At 37.6% G+C, this 19831-nt stretch overlaps 1 protein-coding gene across 1 annotated transcript in view; it reads left to right on the forward strand.

Moving 5' to 3' along the window:
- Nucleotides 1-19831, forward strand: part of SYTL5 (synaptotagmin like 5) — a 122915-nt gene that overhangs the window by 49141 nt on the left and 53943 nt on the right. The window contains exons 4-6 of the mRNA XM_040468793.1: nucleotides 12949-13064; nucleotides 14510-14618; nucleotides 18219-18353. Coding sequence (XP_040324727.1) covers nucleotides 12949-13064; nucleotides 14510-14618; nucleotides 18219-18353 — 360 coding nt within the window. The remainder of the gene's footprint in view (nucleotides 1-12948; nucleotides 13065-14509; nucleotides 14619-18218; nucleotides 18354-19831) is intronic.

A 19831-nucleotide genomic window follows, 5' to 3' on the forward strand; every position in this document is an offset into this window, starting at 1 on the left:
GAGGGTAGTTTTCCAGTTAAAGCATTTCAGGCTTAAGCAAGTTATGAAACATAGGTAGTTTTCTTCTGTCAGAAGCGTAAGTTTAAAAAAATACATTAAAAAATATGAGCCATGTCAGATACATTTGACCTTTGAACAGAGTAAATTTTCAGCTGTCAAAGATGTAATACAAGCTATTGTCAGAAGGATGTAAGAATAAATAATAACAAATGGAAAGTTCTTTGTCTTCCTTTGTAGATGTTAATGCATCAATACAGAACTTCTGAATCATTTGTACTTCTTTTATTGATGAAGCAATAACTTAATAAACCCAACCATCCACCTAGCTGATTGATCCCATCAGTGTATTCATCCATCCCTTCTACAATATTTATTGATAACCTGTTGGTACACTAGGAGATAAGAATACAAAGGTAAATAAAACATGGGTTACCCTGAGTGGTTTAACCCTCTAAGGAGGAAGATGAGTTTATTACAGTATTGTCTCCTCAGTAGTATAAATTCTGTTTTTATGCATTCAAATGTCCGGAGGAAGAAACAGAGCTTTCAATTAATTCTTATGCTTCTGTGACTACAGCTTATAATCATGTCCTTCTGTGACAGTTGGAAATTTACATGGTGCGTATCTAATTTGACTTATTAAAATCCCTCCTTGTTTTTAAAGCTGAAAACAGAGACCATTACTTCTCCACTATTCCTGCTACTAGCCTCTGTGATCTCAGAGACTTAAACTATCTGTCAGCATTAGGAGTATCTTGTTTGCTGTTTATGGAGTGGTTTTCAAAAAGGAAGCGTGAATGATATTTTATGGGCAGTGAACACCCTTTGTTTGTTGTGAGAGAATGCTGCAGTGCCACTGGGCTGTCTCCATGTTTAATAGACCATAAAATTGAAATTCTCACCCTGACCTCTAAGAGAGGAGATGAGTCAGAAAGTGACTCATTCTTTAATCAGTTGGAAGCACAACCTTTATTGTCATTTACCTTGGATTGGATAAAAGTAAAGAGATTTTATTGCTAGACCACTGGAACGATTTATAGCAAGGACTGATGGAGGGAGGCTACCTGTTACAATGGGCTGAGCAGCCCTTGACATTTTCTACAACCCCTTCTCGTTTTAACAGGTTGGTTGCTATAGGTCTAGTTTTAAATTTAACTGCAGAATCATAATGAAAGGGACCCTGATGCAGCCAGTTAGTTCATTTTGCTATCTTAATGAGACCTACAAAATTCCACATGATTATGTTAGCTGATGCAGTTGCCATCCAACACAGAGATAGTCCTAATGATCATTTTTCTTAATCAGCACCGCATTTGAACTCAAAAATGAGATAGGGAACTAAAAAGTAAGCTACTTCTATGGCGTTGATAACTTGATCTTATATTCAGGCCATGTCGTTACGTTTCATGTTGTTGTGTATCCTTGTGAGAGTCTTTGTCTTTTAAAGAAGGAGAAAATTGATGTTTTTGTTTTTGATGAATTGGTAATGATTACTGAAATAGATAAAATATAACTGAGATGGATAAAATAGGAGTCTCCGCCAGTAAACTTGAAAGCAGGTAGTACCCATGGTTGGAACATAGAGAGAGTGCAAGGAGGGACTGTATAGTCCTTTGTTATGAGAAAGAGAACTACAGCCCCTGACGTGCGGAAACTGGTCTGATGTTTACAAGCAGGCTTTGATGCTGTTAGAAGATGAGCTGACACTCACAGGTAGACCATGGTATTCATCTGTTGGACATAATCTCAGCATCAGCATCCCACAAGATTACTCTGCAATCATGATGAAGTGAGACAAAATAAGAAAAATTCATAGCCCTGTCTAAGCATAGAAAAAACAAGGTGCCTGTTTAAGCCAGAAAGTATGAAACATCCCCTTTTCTTGACTCATGTGACCTGCTATTTCCTTAACAATTGCACCTTTAGCCTTGTTCTTGTTTGCCCTCCTTCTACATAAAACTTATTAATATACCTGTCATAACATTGTCCCTGCTTATTGACTTCACCTAATCTTGACCAAATCTCTGCTCCCTAGAACTGTCTCCAAAATTACCTAATGTCAGCCCAAATCCTATATGAAAGTCTTCCAAATGCCCTGTTACTGAGATGCCCCATGGTTCTCCATGGCGTGTATTTTCCTTCATTGCAATGAAAAATATCTCAACTTGTTCACCCATATGTGGGTTCCTGGTGATCTTTGGTTTGATGGCCATTAACAGTTGCCACATAGTAATTTCATAACCACCCCTACTTTAGCAAATTTCTGTAATCTAGCTTTGTTAACTGTAGAATTAGTATCTTAACACCTACATAGACTAGAAAGATTTATTTTTATTTTTTTTTTTAATTTTTTTTTCAATGTTTATTTATTTTGGGGACAGAGAGAGACAGAGCATGAACGGGGGAGGGACAGAGAGAGAGGGAGACACAGACTCGGAAACAGGCTCCAGGCTCTGAGCCATCAGCCCAGAGCCCGACGCGGGGCTCGAACTCACGGACCGCGAGATCGTGACCTGGCTGAAGTCGGATGCTTAACCGACTGCGCCACCCAGGCGCCCCTAGAAAGATTTTTTTTAATGTGAAAATATCATACACATCAAGATACTCTATAATGTATATGTATAATTTAAACAATAATAAAAGGAGTATCCATGTATTCGTCATCAGTTTAAGAATGAGAACATTCTTGGGGCCCTTGGATGGCTCAGTCGGTTAAGCATCCGACTTCAGCTCAGGTCATGGCCTCACGGTTCGTGACTTCAAGCCCTGCATTGGGCTGTCTGCTAACAGCACAGAGCCTGCTTCAGATCCTCAGTCCCCCTCTCTCCCTGCCCCTCCCCTGCTCACACGTGTGGTCCCTCTCTCAAAAATAAACATTTAAAAAAGAACTCTTTAAAGAAGAATGAGAATATTCTTGTTTTGTATTTTTCATTCCCTTGCTTTACTTTATGGTTTTCCTGCACTTGGATATGTCCCTAAGTAATATAATTTTTCATTTTTGAGTGCTACAGAAATGGAAATCATACTGTATGTATTCTTTGTGACATTTTTAGCTCAACATTTTTTGTGTGTGAAATCTATCCACATTTATGTGAGCACGATTACATTCATCTTCACTATTGTGTCATCCTATAGTGTGTCTATTTTCTTGTTGATGGACATTTATACTGTTTGAATTTATAATGGTAGATAAAATGCTCCTGTGGCATTCTTTTTTCCATTTTATTTCATTTTTTTTTCATCATGATAAATGTACTCTTTAATCCCCATCCCCTATATTCCCCTTCACCCCACCCACCTCCCTTCTAGTAACCATCAGTTCTTCATAGTTAACAATTTTTTTCTTGGTTTCTCTTTTTTTCCCTTTTCTCATTTGTTGTTTCCTAAATTCCACATATGAGTGAGATCATATGGCATTTGTCTTTCTCTGATTTATTTCATTTAACATCATACTTTCTAGCTCTATTTATGTTGTTACAAATGGAAAGATTTCATTCTTTTTGTGGCTAAATATTCCATTGTATGTATATATATCACATCTTCTTTATCCATGCATCTGTCAGTGGACACTTGGGTTGCTTCCATAGTTTGGCTATTGTAAATAATGCTGCAGTAAACATAGGGGTGCATGTATGCCTTTGAATTAGCGTTTTGGTATTTTTGGGGTAAATACCCGGTATTGTGATTCCTGGATCATAGGGTAATTCTGTTTTTAGTCTTTTGAGAAGCCTCTACACTGTGTTTTATAGTGGCTGCACCAACTTGCTTTCTCACCAACAGGGCAAGAGGACTTCTTTTCCACCGTGTCCTCACCAACACTTGTTGTTTCTTGTGTTTTGAGTTTAGCCATTCTGACAAGTGTGAGGTGATATCTCATTGTAGTTTCGATCTGCATTTCCCTGATGATGAGTGATACTGAGCATCTTTTCATCTCTTTGTTAGCCATCTGTATATCTTCTCTGAAGAAATGTCTGTTCATGTCTTCTGCCCATTTTTTAGTAGGATTATTTGTTTTTTGGGTGTTGAGTTGTATAAGTTCTTTATATACTTTGAATACTAACCCTTTATCATATATGTCATTTGCAGATATCTTCTCCCATTCATTAGATTGCCTTTTAGTTTTGTTAATTGTCTCTTTCACTGTGGTTTATTTTTGCTTTTATTTCCCTTGCCTCAGGAGGCATATCTAGAAAAATGTTGCTCTAGCTGATGTCATAAACATTACTGCCTGTGCTCTCTTCATGGATTTTTCTAGTTTCAGGTCTCACAATTTAGGTCTTTTTTTTTTAATAAAAAAATTGAAATTTGTTAAAATTAGTTTTTTCAATTTTCAATGTTTTTCACTAAAAGACAGGTTCAGTGAAGTTTATAGTAGCTTTCTTCTTTTTTTTTTCACATTTGGGTCTTTTATCCGTTTTGAGTTTATTTTTGTGTATAGTGAAGAAAATGGTCCAGTGTCATTCTTTTGCAAATGGCTCTCTGGTTTTCTCAGCACCATTTGTTGAGGAGACTCTTTTCCCATTGTATTCTCATTCCTCCTTTGTCGAAGATTAATTGACTATATAATTCTGGGTTTACTTCTGGGTTTTCTGTTCTATTTCATTGATCTATGTGTCTGTTTTTTTGGCAGTACTATACTGTTTTAATTACTACCACTGTGTAATATAATTTGAAATCAGAAATTGTGATACCTCAAATTTTGTTTTTATGTTTCAAGGCTGCTTTGGCTATTCAAGGTCTTTGGTGGTTCCATACAAATTTTAGGATTATTTGTTCTAGTTCTGTGAAAAATGCTATTGGTCTGTAGATTGCTTATGAATTATTTTAACAATATTTGTTCTTCCAATCCATGAGCATGGAATATCTTTCCATTTCTTTGTTTCATCTTGAATTTCTTTCATGAGTGTTTTATAGTTTTCAGAGTACAGGTTTTTCACCTTTTTGGTTGTTTATTCCTAGATATTCTGCTCTTTTGGGTACAATTGTAGATGGAATTGTTTTGTTAATTTCACTTTCTGCAGCTTCATTATTAGTGTATAAAAATGCAACAGATTTTTGTACATTGATTTTGTATCCTGCAACTTGTATACTGAATTCATTTATCAATTCTAGTAATTGTTTTGGTGGAGTCTTTAGGGTTTTCTGTATATAGTATCATGTTGCCTGCAAATAGGGAAAGTTTTACTTCTTCCTTACCAATTTGGATGCCTTTTATTTCTTTATGTTGTCTCATTGTTGTGGCTAGGACTTGCAGTACCGTGTTGAATAAAAGTGGTGATAGTGAACATCCTTGTCTCATTCCTGACCTTAGGGGGAAACCTCTCAGTTTTCCCCCATTGAGTATGATGTTGGCTGGGGGTTTTGCATATATGGCCTTTATTATGTTGAGATATGTTTCCTTTAGACCTACTTTGCGGAGGATTTTTTTTAATCATGAATGGATAGTGTACTTTGTCAAATGCTTTTCCTGAGTCTACTGAAATGATCTTACTGTTTTTATGATTTGTCATATTGATGTGACATACCACATAGATTGTTTTGTGAATATCGAATCACCCTTGAATCCTGGGAATAAATCTCACTTGATCATGGTGTATGATTTTTTTTAATGTATTGTTGGATTCATTTTACTAATACTTTGTTGAAGATTTTTGCAGAAACATAAAGTTAATGGAGAGATTGGTCTGTAGTGTCTGTAGTTCTCTTTTGTGTGTGTGTGGTGTCTTTATCTGGTTTTGATGTCAGAGTGATACTGGCCTCATAGGATGATTTTGGAAGTTTTCCTTCCTTTTTTTTTTTTTTTTTTTTGGTATAGTTTGAGAAGAATTGGTATTAACTCTTCTTTAAACGTTTGGTGGAATTTGGCTGTGAAGCTGTCTGGTCCTGGACTTTTGTTTTTTGGGAGTTATTTTGATTATTGATTCTATTCTATTGATGGTGATAAATAAAAAATAAATTCTATTTCTTCCTGCTTTAGTTTTGGTAGGTTATATGTTTCTCTGACTTAATCCATTTCTTTGAGGTTATTCGATTTGTTGGCATATAAGTTTTCATCATATTCTGTTATAGTTGTTTGCATTTCTGTGATGTTATGTCTCCTCGTTCATTAGTAATTTTGTTTATTTGGATCCTCTCTTTTGTAGTGAATCTTGCTAGAGGTTTATCACTTTGGTTGATCTTTTCAAAGAACTAGCTCTTGGTTTCTTTGATGTGTTCAATTTTTTTTTTTTTTTTAGTTTCTATATCATTTATTTCTGCTCTTCTCTTTATTATTTCCTTCCCGTTGCTGGGTTTGGGTTTTGTTCTTCTTGCTATGACAGTCTTGTGCATATGGCCTGACAAACATGTAGAAGAGTTTCCCTAAGGTGGGGTTTTAAAACTGGCTCATGACCCTTTAGGGGGCTGTGATTGACCAGCACTAAAAACAAAATAGAATAGAAAATGTCAGTATGCTTGTAGTTATATGTGTGTGTGAAAATATAATAATAAATGTGTGTACGTATATATGTGTGTAGAAGTGTATGTGCATATTTTCTGGATTGTGATATAAAACATTTTTGGGGCACTGAGGTGGCTCAGTCAGTTCAGTGTCAGACTCTTGATTTCAGCTCAGGTCATGATTCCAGCATCATGGGATCCAGCCCTGTATAGGGCTCCACTCTGAGCATGGAGCCTGCTTAAGATTCTTGTGTGTTCGTTCTCTCTCTCTCTCTCTCTCTCTCTCTCTCTCTCTCAAAAAATATATATATATTCTTTACTGTGACCTATGCCAAAAATGTTTGAGAAGACTTCTCTAGGTGGTGCACCTAGGAATGAACTTGCAGGGCAAATGGTATGAGCATTTTCAACTTTATGAGATAATGTTAAATTGTTTCTCATGGTGGTTCTAGCAGTTTAAACTACCTGCATTATATAATTTTTTTTTTTTACTTCACAATCTTACCAACACTTGGAATAATGAAAACTTTTAATTTTTGCCAAACTTGGAGATATAACTAGGTATTTTACTATGATTTTAATTTGAATTTTTCTGATTACTAATGAGGTTGAGAATCTTTTCATAGGTTTATTGGCCTTTTTTGGTTCCTTTTCTGTGATAGGACTATTTATGTCCATTGCTCATTTTTCCATTAGACTGTCAGTCTTTACCAATTTGAAGTTTTCCTTTGTGACCCTCTTCACTTCTAGAAATGCTTTAGTTTTAAAGTTTGTTTTGTCTGCTTTTATAACTACATCGAGTTTTTTGTTGATTAGTATTTACATCGTATATATTATTCTACCATTTGACTTTCAGCCTTTCTGTATCCATATGCTTACGGTGACACTCATCTGTATAGCATGTATGCTATTTTAAATTATATGTATTTAAATATTTGCTATACGTGTATGCTATATACATAATACTTGCGTTGTAATACATATACATGCTATACATATTCACTGTATATAATTTTTAAAGTTTAATCTGGCAATATTTTTCTTAAACTATGGTTTAAGCTATTTACAGTCATAATTACCATGATATGTACATTTGTTTCTATTATAGTGATCACTGTAATATTTGCCTTCATGTATAGATTTTATTTGCTTTTATTTTTACTTTCTGCAGGTTGATTAAAGTATATTTTTCTCATTCGATTTTATTTTTTCTACTAGTGCAGATATTATATATGATTTTTTATTTCCAGTGATTATACTAAAAATCACAAAATTCATTTTATTTTACTAATCAATAGTTTTAGTTTTCTTCTAATTAATAAAAGGAACTTGATATTCTTAAACTTCACATATCTTCTCCCTAGATCATACATACTTTTTGTTCTGTTTTAGACATATCTTTTTGTTTGCTTGCTTTTTTGTTTAGATATATATTTTTTAAATTCATTTTAGATACTATAATTGTTTATACATTTGTGTTTCTTAGATTTATCCATGTGCTGTTTCTTTCTATACCTCAGATCTATTTTACCTCTTCTGAAGTACAATCTTTGGAAATTCCTTGAGTGAAACTCTATTGATGGTAAATTATTTCAGTTTTTATTTTGTTGAAATTTTTTTTTATTTCACCTCATTTCTGAACAGTGGTTTTTTGTATATACAATTTTAAGGTTATTTTCTCTCAGAACTTTGAAGATATCATTGACTGGATTCTGGGTTTTATCATTACTGTTGACAGCCAACTGTCATTCTCATTGTCATTGCTTTGTATGTAATTTGGGGGAATTTTCCCTCTCTACCTATTTGTAAGATGTTCTTTTTTTCTGGAGTATTCTGCAGTTTTACCTTAATGTGTCTAGGGATTTCTTTTTTTAATTTTTGTGTTTGGAAAGGAATAAATATAGACCATCATCTCTGTAAGGCCAGGGTTCTTGTTTGTCCTATTTGCATCTTTACTCCTAGCCTTAGCAGAAGGCTAAGTAAAAATGCAATAAATATTTGATGTGTAATGAATAAATTTGTAAATCTAATTAGTTTTCTTATGAATAATAAGAAGGAAACTCCTATCTTATCTCAGCATACCTAATAAACATATCTTATCTCACATGTCTCCAGTAGTTAATAGAAGATAACAAGGAAAATGAATATTTTGGTCAGTCATATTCTTTTTTTTTTTTTTTTTTTTTTTAGGGTAAGATTACCTATTTTCCCTCTATAAATCTAAGGAGAACTTAACTTGACTTTACATTTAAATAAGCTTCCAAGTGAAAGTTTGGAGTCCCAGGAGGTTGATGTTAAAGAAAAGTAGGACCTAGAAAACTCCGAATAAGTAATCATTAATGACAAATGAGTGTAATCCGCTTAGTTTCAGTCAAACTCAGTTTTTAGAGCATGACTTCAAGGAAACACCGAATATATTCCAAGCCTTGTGTTTTTCAAGTAGTAGACTGATGTGACTGATAGGGATATAAATTTCACAGTGGTTGTCATGTTTACTTTCTTTCCTCTTTCACCCTTCCTTTATTCATGTCACGCCAGTGTGCGCGTGTGGATGTGTACATGCGCACACGTGTACAATCATAGCCCATCATATGAAATGCTGTGTATTGTTCCTTGGCTTCTGTAAGTTTGCATCTTTGCTTAAAGGCTTGTTATAGATGACAACTATGAGTTCTTTTTTTGACAGTTTAGCCAAATGCAAAGGGTATGACCTTTTAGTATAAAATCCTGTTTCTGCCATAATACCTTTATAACTTTGGCGTGTTATTTAAACTTTGGGAGCTTTAGTTTTGTCATCTGAAATAGAGAATAATAGAGGCGCCTGGGTGGCTCAGTCGGTTGGGCGTCCGACTTCGGTTCAGGTCATGATCTCATGGCTAGTGAGTTCGAGCCCCACATTGGACTCTGTGCCGACAGCTCAGAGCCTGGAGCCTGCTTCTGATTCTGTGTCTCTGTCTCTATCTCTCTGTCCCTTCTCCGCTCGCACTGTGTCTCTCTCTCTCTCTCTCTCTCTTAATAAACGTTAGAATTAGAGAATAATAATAGCTACTTCATGGCTTAGAGTGAGGATATATAAAGTATAGAGGTATATATAAAGTGCCTAGCACATTACTTGGTACATGGTATATGCTTACTCAGTATTAGTTTCCCTTTCTTCCAGCAAGACTCCTGTGTACCTCCAGGACCTGAGAAGGTGGCAAAAGCATAAGCCCGAGAGATTGCTCTGATGTTGCAGAGCTCTGAAATGACAAATGACTCAAGTGCCTATCTAAGTTGAGCAAATACAGGGATTATAGTTATTGTTTCTACAAGGAGAGCAAGAGGTAATGACTAACAATTCTGGGAAGTTCTTATTTGTATTAGGTGTTGGCAACTCTAGGCATATATGGTAAAGATGATGTGGAGGACCATTTCCTGGAGCCTGTAGACTGGTTGTGTCCCGTTTTACCTGTCACATGTGAAACTGCTGTTCGCACGCCACCCGTCTCAACCCATATCCCAGGAACAATAAACACACACACACACACACACACACACACACACACACACAGAAGTGAGATTTTGGTATGCCGCTACTGGGTGGTTTTCAGTTGCTGACCTATCTATTATTTCCCTTGTTCTTTCTTTTTTGCGTAAACCCTGTCCTGTTGAAGAGGTTGTCAAATTTTTAAAAAATACAATTCCAGAGAGTAAATAGTGTAGACTTTAAAGGCCACGTGGTCTCTGCTAAAACTACTCAACTATGCACTTACAGTAGAAAAGCAGCCAGAGACAGTATAGAAACAAATGAGCATGGCTGTATTCCAATAACACTTTACTTATGGGCACTGAATTTTGAATATAATTCATTTAATTTTGTGTGTCATGAAATATTTTTCTTCTGATTTTTTTTTGAACCATTAACAAGTGTAAAAAAAACATTCCTAGCTCGTAGTCCATACAAAACAGGTAGTGGGGTGAATTTTGCCCACACACCGTATTCGCCAACCTCTGCCCGTATTGGTCTTCTGAAGTTTCTGTAGTTATTTTCTCACAACCTGTGCAGGTCATTTCCTGAGTTGAATTTTTTTTAATGTTTATTTATTTATTTTGAGGGACAGAGAGAGCACGAGTGCAAGTGAGGCACAGAGAGAGGGAAAGAATCCCAAGCAGGCTCCACACTGTCAGCGCAGAGCCTGATGCAGGGCTCGAACCCGTGAGCCCTGGGATCATGACCTGAGTCAAAATCAAGAGTGGGATGCTTAACCAACTGAAGCCACCCAGGTGCCCCGAATTCCTGAGCTGAATATGCAAACAAATATATTTCAATGTTTAGTTATTGTTTTACTTTTCTTTTGCCATCATAACAAATGTGGCAGCTTAAAACAGCGCAAATATATTATCTCCCAGTTCTGTGGCTCAGAAATCTGGCTTGGCTTGGTCTCTTTCTGTACTCAAGGTTTGCAAGGCGTTGCTGGCTAAGCTCCCATTGGAAGGCTTTGGAAAGATTTCACTTCCAAGCTCAATTTGGTAAGCAGAATCTGGTCCTTGCATGTAGACATTTATATCTCAGAGCCTTCTTAAAAATCTTTCTCACATGTGGAATCTGACTTCCCATTCTGTAGCATTGCAGATCTGACTTCTGCCTCCTCTTCCTGTTTTTAAGGGCTCTGTGATTACTTTGGGTCTGCCTAGATAACCTAGAACAATCTCCCTATTTTAAAGTCAGCTGCTTAGTAACTTCAGTTCCATTAGCAAAGTTCAGTCATAGCAGTACCTAGGTTAGTGTTTGATTGAAAAACTAAGGGACAGGAACCTTGAAGAGACATCTTTAGAAATAAGAATAGCACACTTAGCACCTATATTTCCAACATTAGTAATTTACGTAAGGCTGTGGAGTTCTTGAGATGTATCCAGAAATAATTTAACCCATTCAAGCATTTGGTTTTGGTAAATTAGATCTTCTTAGATTTGATATATTCCATTAATATATCATATGTAGTTTCTAACTAATCCAGTAGCCCTTGCTTTGCAACAGGTGATCTAGCCACTTGGGAATAAATCTGAGATTTACATGCTATATATAGTCTTTCCTTTCAATGAATAATTTGCTCCCAACGATAACGTTTTCACTTCTTTTCCCCAGTAGTGGAACTGTGTTTCGTATATAATTTAATTTTGTCTTTTCTATTTAGAAGTAGCATTTCAGTGTAGTTGCTGTGGGGAACATATTGACATATTTTGGGGGTCATTTTTAGATAATTTAGGATCCAATTATTAATTTCTAAGTCCAGTATATTACTGAATCACATCTATATGCTTCTTGGGGCTAGAAATCTCAAGAGGACTCTCAGCTGCTTTTCTCCAGCCATCATGTCTGACTTGTCACCAGTCTTGCTGATTGTCATTCTCATTGGCCCAAGAATCTATACCTTTCTTTTCACCCTTTTCACCTTATATCTTTCTTATCATCACTGATATGCATCTTCGTCATTTCCTATTCTATCTATTGCAGTAACTTCCTCATCGGCCTGCCTCTGGTTTCTCCTTTGTGCAGATAATGCTCCAGAGATTATATGAGACAACCTGAACTTTAGAAAAACTAAGAGTTCATTCCAACTCCTTACCATGACATTCCAAGATTTTCATTGTATGACCCACTCCTACCTTTCAACCTTTTTTCCAGTACAGTCCTCTGTAGAAGTGTTCAGACAGTAGTAGTGGAACACTACTTTGCCAACACATCTATAATCCATATTCAGAGAATGGTAAATACCCTTTGTAACTGGAGTGAAGGGTTTGTGTTATCATTGTAGGTGGGGCTTTAAAAAAATGGGTTTGATTGTTCAAAGATTCTTCTTTTCCACCTTCAGCAGTTGGTTGTAAAATTCAGGCAGACCCTTCTACCTCCTACATTTTTATTTTATTTCTTCATTTCTGTTAGTCTTGCCATTGCCCCAGCATGAGTCTTGTCATCTTTCCCGGACTATTGCCATGGCCAACCTGTCTTGTCCCGTTTGCTCTTTACTCTAAGCCAATCATCAGAATATATCAAGGTATCATTCTAAAACACAGTCTAATTGTGGCCCTTTCGTAATTCAAAACCTTCACTCATTCCCCGTTGTTTCCAATGAAGATTATTTGCCCTCTAATGCGGTGGTTAAGAACTTGAGCCCTAGACCAGACTGCTTGGAATGGGATCCTGAGTCTTTTACTTATTAGCTATGTGATATGAGACATGTCATTTTATTGCTCTAAGTGTCAATTTACTCATCTACAAAATGAGGATGATAATATTTACACAGAGTTATGTGAATAAAAATATATGAAGTATGAAGATCAATTAGAAAGTACCTGGTATATAGTATACGTTCAACTAATAGTTGCCATTATAATCACCATAAAATACTCTAGAAATTGAGATAGATTCTATAAAGGACTGGCTATTTTTTACTCAATTAGGGATTTTTGAGAGTTAATTATTTGGCCAGATAACTGAATTTCAATGCTCTCTCTTTTTCTCTTGAGTAGGCAGCTAAGGATTGTAACCGGTGAATGGTTTTTTGAAGAAAAGGCAAAGCGTTTCAAGCAAGTCAATCTTCTGGGCACTGATATAGTCCGACAGTCCATCTTAAGAAGAAGCCCAGGTAACTAAAGCAATTATTTGGTTTCAAAACTGCCTTAATTTTTACTTTTGTGAGCTAAATAATTCCCCTGTATATGTTGCAAATAAACATAGTTGAATTTCCTGAATCCCTTAGGTCATTTCAAAACTCAGCATGAAATCTCAGTCTGTAATTCATACAAGGGAAGAGGACATCAACAGAACATAAAATCCACAGTGATTTTCCATATAGCTGACATGCTGAGATATTCAAAGGAAGTATTTACTTTCATCACACATAGTTCTTTTCCTGAATGCACTTCCAATATTTTACTAAACATTTAAGACAGTAACATAAAACAGATAAATTAAATGATTCACATTATGAAAGCACTCCTTGATTTTTCAACGTGCTATATTTACATAAAATTGCTTTTAAATGTTCCTTTTATGAATCCAATGGTTCTCAACCAAGGGGTGATATCGTGTACCAGGCCCTCCTCCCTCAAGCCAGGGGAGCATTTAGAAATACAATGGGGGCATTACTGGTTGTGGCAGTGACAGAGGTGGGATTAATAGCATGTAGTGGGTGGTTAATAGTATTTAGCCAGAGATGCTAAATGGCCTGAAATGCTCAGGACCCTTTCACTCAATGAAGCATTATACTGTCACCAAATGTAAATGACACTCCACCTTGAGAATGCGATTCTGTGCGCTCAAACTACAATTTAACTGGTTAAATATTGAGTGAAACTTGTGTGTAGGAGCATATTTCTCATGTGTGGCCTAGTAAAGGTGGAGCAGGCATCTTCTGGCTTGGTCCTAGGGTGTCTCATGTTTCATATACAGAGACAAATCCCCTCATTTTGAAGTCTGGCAGGTAAAGCTGGGAGGCCAGGAACTGATTCCAGCGTCACTTCTGGATGTGGCACTAGCAAGGAAGGGAAGGGCTTCCCCAGATGGGTAAGATCAGGTCTGATGCCACCGGAGGACAGAATGGAGTAGAGTTAGAATTAAGCCGCTAGCTCTGGCTGTTTTCCCACTCATATCTCAGCACCTTTCAGAGTGTAGACTCTCTCTCAAGTCATGAGGTATACGCAGGAAATCTGATTTATGTGCTCAGAAATCAGGGTATTGTTTCTACAGTCCCGTCTCTAGGGATTTGGAGTTCTCATGAACCCAGGCTCCTCTGCCCTAAAAATATCTGTAGAGGGATGATGTAGCATTCCTCCATTGTGGACATCCCTAGAAAGCTTATCTCAGCAAACCTCCCACAGATGAGTCCTCAACTTAGTCTTCATTTAACTCTGGAACACTCAGCAGATTAGAAATAACTGTGTGACTAGGAAACAGGATGGGAATGTCATTGCCAATTATTGTGGACTTCTTTGTCCTCTGCTAACGTAGGAAAGTGAATGAAGAATAGAAAATTGCTCTCGTTTCTGGCCATTTTGTATGTAAATTTATCTTCTGATTGTTTTTAATGAGGAACTGAAGAAATACAAAGTCAAGAGCAACCCCACCAGGATGCAGAAAAGGCAGACACTTCACCTTCTGCCAGGCAAAAGGCCAGTCATGATGGACCCAGGAAAAAGGGGTAAGACACACTTTTTCCAAGGGCATATTTGAATTCATTCCAGAAACTTCTGAAATAAAGACCCCTTAGTTTTTCTTTTTTTTTCCTTTTCTTTTTTTTTAAATATATGAAATTTATTGTCAAATTGGTTTCCATACAACACCCAGTACTCATCCCAAAAGGTGCCCTCCTCAATACCCATCACCCACCCTCCCCTTCCTCCCACCCCCCATCAACCCTCAGTTTGTTCTCAGTTTTTAAGAGTCTCTTATGCTTTGGCTCTCTAACCTCTTTTTTTTTTTTTTCCTTCCCCTCCCCCATGGGTTTCTGTTAAGTTTCTCAGGATCCACATAAGAGTGAAAACATGTGGTATCTGTCTTTCTCTGTATGGCTTATTTCACTTAGCATAACACTCTCCAGTTCCATCCACATTGCTACAAAGGGCCATATTTCATTCTTTCTCATTGCCACGTAGTACTCTATTGTGTATATAAACCACAATTTCTTTATCCATTCATCAGTTGATGGACATTTAGGCTCTTTCCATAATTTGGCTATTGTTGAGAGTGCTGCTATCAACATTGGGGTACAAGTGCCCCTATGCATCAGTACTCCTGTATCCCTTGGGTAAATTCCTAGCAGTGCTACTGCTGAGACCCCTTAGTTTTTCAAGTTCGATATCACTTCAGTGACCCAGAGAAGGTCAACATACCTGACCAAGTCAATATTATCCTATCATTCCCCCTAGAACATGAAGTTTTACATACTTTCAGTCTTAAATAAATAAAGGTCACCTTGGACCTGAACATATAAATAAAACTTTTTATTTCATTTGACATATCTGGTCTTGCACTAAATGGTTCTCATTACTTCTAGGTAGAAGGTTTCATGTCAGGGCCAGCCTTGTCTATAAAGAAGTGACAACTGCCTTTGTTGTAGAATGCCAACACTCTCCCCCAACCTGAGTGCTGATACATGAAATATCCAAATCAAAGATTTATTAATTGGGCTTAAAACATAATGTCCCCTCTTTCAAATGGGGGCTTCCTTAAGGAAGAAGTCACATTTGGCTACCTCAGTAACTTAATTCAGAAAATCTATGTCTCAAGTACTAAGAATAAGAATGGGAGGCACATAGGGAAGCAAGAGTCAAGGAGGCACTAGGAAACTGGAGGCAACACGGCTTCTTCAGGGGAGAAAAGAGACCCCTAAAATGCAGGCTAAAAGGACCAAAAGGCAAACTTCTGCTTCCTGGCTCTTCATTTGTTAGTCTTCATTTCTCAGGCAACTGTTGATCTGTTTTGTGGCTTAGTGAGGGTTCTAATGTCCACCAGGTCACTTTATGTTCTTTCTAAGTAGCATTGCTTTGTTCTCTCAGCCGAAAGCAGTGAGCGAGACTGCCAGTATCTGAGCCTTGATCTGGCTCTAGAGAACGTCTGTTTTTGTTTTGGTTTGGTTTTTTAGAATCTTGAACTGTGAGTAGGAGTGAAAGCTAAATGTCCTGTAACGTAAACACCCATGACTAACCATGTCTTCATCAATTAGCAGAGATAAATGTGAAAGATAGCCTAGAGTCACCATACATCCTACGTATTGGTCCTTTCTGTTGTACTGAATCCATTGGCCACCCATTAGAGCTCCCACAGTGCCATGTGCCTGAGTATCACTCTTACATTTGCAGTCTGACACCACCTTCTCCCAAACACACACACACACACACTTAATTGTGAGCTCCCTTAGTGGTGGACCTGTTGGTTTTTTTTTTTTTTTTTTTTTTTTTTTGCTTTTGTGCTTGATTGAACATGTAACTCAGAGCCCACAAGTGCTTGTAGGAGCTGTCGTTTGCAGACCCCAGCCCGGGCTTCACTCAGTACGTTACAGAATGATGTACTTGGAGCTGGGAGACAATAAGTAACTTACCAGCACAATGAATTGGGTGCGCTCTGAATTAAAAACAGCCATAGCACTGGCCTAAGCCCTGCTGGAACTCAAAACTGAGATCTGATGGTTCTGTTTTCAGGGAATTTAACAGTTAGTTGGGTAGAAAAGGTACATACCCGAAAAGTTAATATGTATAGAAGAATTTTAGGAAAATGTAAGATGACAATATGAGCTGCCTGAAAGCCTTTCTAAAATAAGACAAGGTGTTAATTAACTATAAGAGATATCATAAGGATAAGTAATTAAGTAAATATTAAATAAGGGGCTTAGATAATAAAGAAGTGAATATTAAACAAGGGGCTTAGATAATGTTGGGAGGTCACAGAGGACAATGGGAAAGACCTAAAATTGTAAGTGTGACCAGATGAGGACCTTGAAAGACAAGAGTTCAGGATAGCAAAAGGTGGGGAAGAGTGATTCCACATGGAAGAAACACCTTAAGTAGAAGTATGGATATGGGGACATGAACAAGGTGGTTCTCAGAGCAGCATAGATTGACATTATATTGAGCACTATTCTCACCAAAAAAAAAAAAAATGTAATTTTCCAGTTAGATTGAAGCTTCCGACACTTTGACAAGACACTCTTTATATATCTTTGAAACAGAGACATCTTGGCAGATTCTATTAAGATTGTCCCAATACCTTTGGAATACATTTTCTCCCTAGAAAACTGGAATATAAAGTAAATGAACCGATTTTTCCAAATGCTGTCACAAAAAGAATATAACTTTGGTTGTTTATTAAAGTATATTTGGAAACCCCCATGTTTTGGGCCTTCACTGGCCTGGATCATGACTCAAATCTCAGTTCCTGAAAAGCTATTTTTGTTCAAGTTCTAAATAATTTAGTCAAATGGGAATACAGTCAGGTTTCATCCCACATGAGACACCCCAATGTTCAAACTTCATTCCCGCAGGGAGAAATGTCCTGAAAGATATAAAGATGGTTTCCACCACATGGGTTTAGTCCTTCATTCCACAAGAATTGATTGGGTTCCACTATGTGCCAGGCATCACTTTAGGCTCAGGGGACCTGACAGGAAACCAGCAGGGCAGGGTTGCTTTTCTCATGGAGCTGTAGTCTAATAAATGACCACCTCAGTTTGTCCCAGAGGATCCATCATTCTAGCACCCCTCTCTGAGCAAGATGAGTTCAAGCTCCATAGTCTTTTTTTTTTTTTTTAAGAGAGAGTGTCATGGTGTGAGTGGGGGAGGGGCGGAGAGAGAGAGAGACACACACACAGAAACTGAAGCAGGCTCAAGGCTCTGAGCTATCAGCACAGAGCCTGGTGCAGGGGCTTGAACCCACGAACTGCAAGATCATGACTTGCAAGCTCCCTAGTCTTAACATCCCTGCATACAGGCTCAACCCAGGCAATGTTTCCCTATTCCCAGGTAAGTTCCAAAGTTGATGGTCTTTTTCCTAGCAGGGACAGAGGCCTGGCTTACTGACAAGTGGTATGGCCTTGGGAGAATGTCATAACCTCCTCTACCACTACCCTTGATGTCATACTACCGAGGCACTGGGAATTTCCCAGAACCTCTCAGCCCCAAGGCCACTTTATTGAAGAATTATTTACTGTTGAAAATATTAGAAATGGTATTCTTGAAATGATCTTTTAAAATGCTTTTTTTCTCTGATGTTACTTCTAAGTACATATATATTTATATAATTTCAGATTTCTTCTTAGCAAGTTCAGATCAGCAACCAGGGGAGAAATCATAACTCCAAAAACTGAAAGTGGGCGGAGCTACAGCTTGGACTTAGACGGCCAAAACTTTCGGAGTTTAAAGTCCATCCCTGGTTCAGACAGGTAAAGCACATACAGATTGCACAATGGTATAGCCTGAGAGTAAGGTTGACTTATTTCCATCCAAACGGTGCTTCTAGGTACCTGTAAAGTATTTCTTCTTGGAGAACTTGTAACATAACATGAAAAGCCAGGAGGGTATTTTTCAGTTGAAATGGGAAGCACTTAGCCTTCTGGAATTACAGCTATCAGAATCATCGGTGTGATGTGTAGGGACGGGACTTGATGTTTGGGGATATACAGGGAAAATACATTCTTTTCAGTGATTTCTTGATCTTTCTCTGTTGAAGCTTCTGAAAAGAAACATGTGAGCATTAGATATAGTCCTTGCAGCTTTTTAGAAGTTATTAATAATTTCATCACTTGAACTGCTCCAGAGAATTTCCATAAATTCCACCTCTTTCTAATTCCACCTCATCCAACTTGTTATCAGTGGGGCCAAGTGAGAATCTCCTATGCCCAGGGTTATCACCTTGTCAAGAAAAGCAAAAAGAAAGGATAGCCAAGAGCATAGTCCTTTCACATCAGGCTTGATTTTCTTTATCCTGTTGGGGTATAAGTCAAGGCTTATTTTCATGATTAGTGTACTATCAAAGGCAGTGATGAGAAAAAAAGATGTACCCTCATGTTTCACTGGTTTGTCCAAATGTTAATTCCCTTTCATTTTCCTGGAGTTGCAGTAATTCTACAAATCCAGCTAGTGAAGCCTCCTCGGGCTTTGTGAGCAGAATTGCATTCTCCCCTGTAATGTATTTTAGAATATGGAACAGCAAATTCCCCTAGAGAGGACCCTCTTATGACTTTGGTTTTTTCCCATGGTGGCTCTCTATACTGGTTTCTTTTTTCTCTACAGCATTGCTGCAAAGTAGTGCATTTTATGTAAAACAACACACAAAAATGAGGAAGTATAAAATCATTTATCATCCACTCTCAAAAGATCACGATATTCAGTAGTTTTCAAATTTTCAAGAATGTAGATATATTTCCTTTATGATTATAAAAAAATCAAACCATAGTTGCTTTTGTCCTTGAAATAGTCTCCTTGACTTACCTTGGGGCAGCCCCCTGCCATGTTCCACAGAATCTTTGTATAAAAACTTCATTTTTGTTTGCGGTTGTTGAACTTCTGACTCTCAGACAGTGGTCCCCATTATTTAGAGGTAAGAACCAACTAACTTAGTGTTGCTATTTTTGCCCAGCTTCTTGGGGACTCCACAGATGAGCCATTTTGGCATAGACTTCAGGCTAATATTTAAGAGGGGTGATGTATATACACACACACACACACACACACACACACACACACACACACACACACCCCACCTGGATGGACTGGAAGCTAGCTGCAGAGGAGGCCCAGAAACAGGCCGGGCTGCCGCCGCAGAGCACTGACAGCACGGTGGCCAGGGTCCCCCGACCCGGGCCTGCAGAAGCCGTCACATCTTCGGTGGCCACGGGTGCCTCTCCTGGCATCACCCTGA

This window comes from Herpailurus yagouaroundi, unplaced genomic scaffold, assembly GCF_014898765.1.
Source record: "Herpailurus yagouaroundi ecotype Mexico unplaced genomic scaffold, PumYag 67793, whole genome shotgun sequence".
NCBI lineage: Eukaryota > Metazoa > Chordata > Mammalia > Carnivora > Felidae > Herpailurus > Herpailurus yagouaroundi.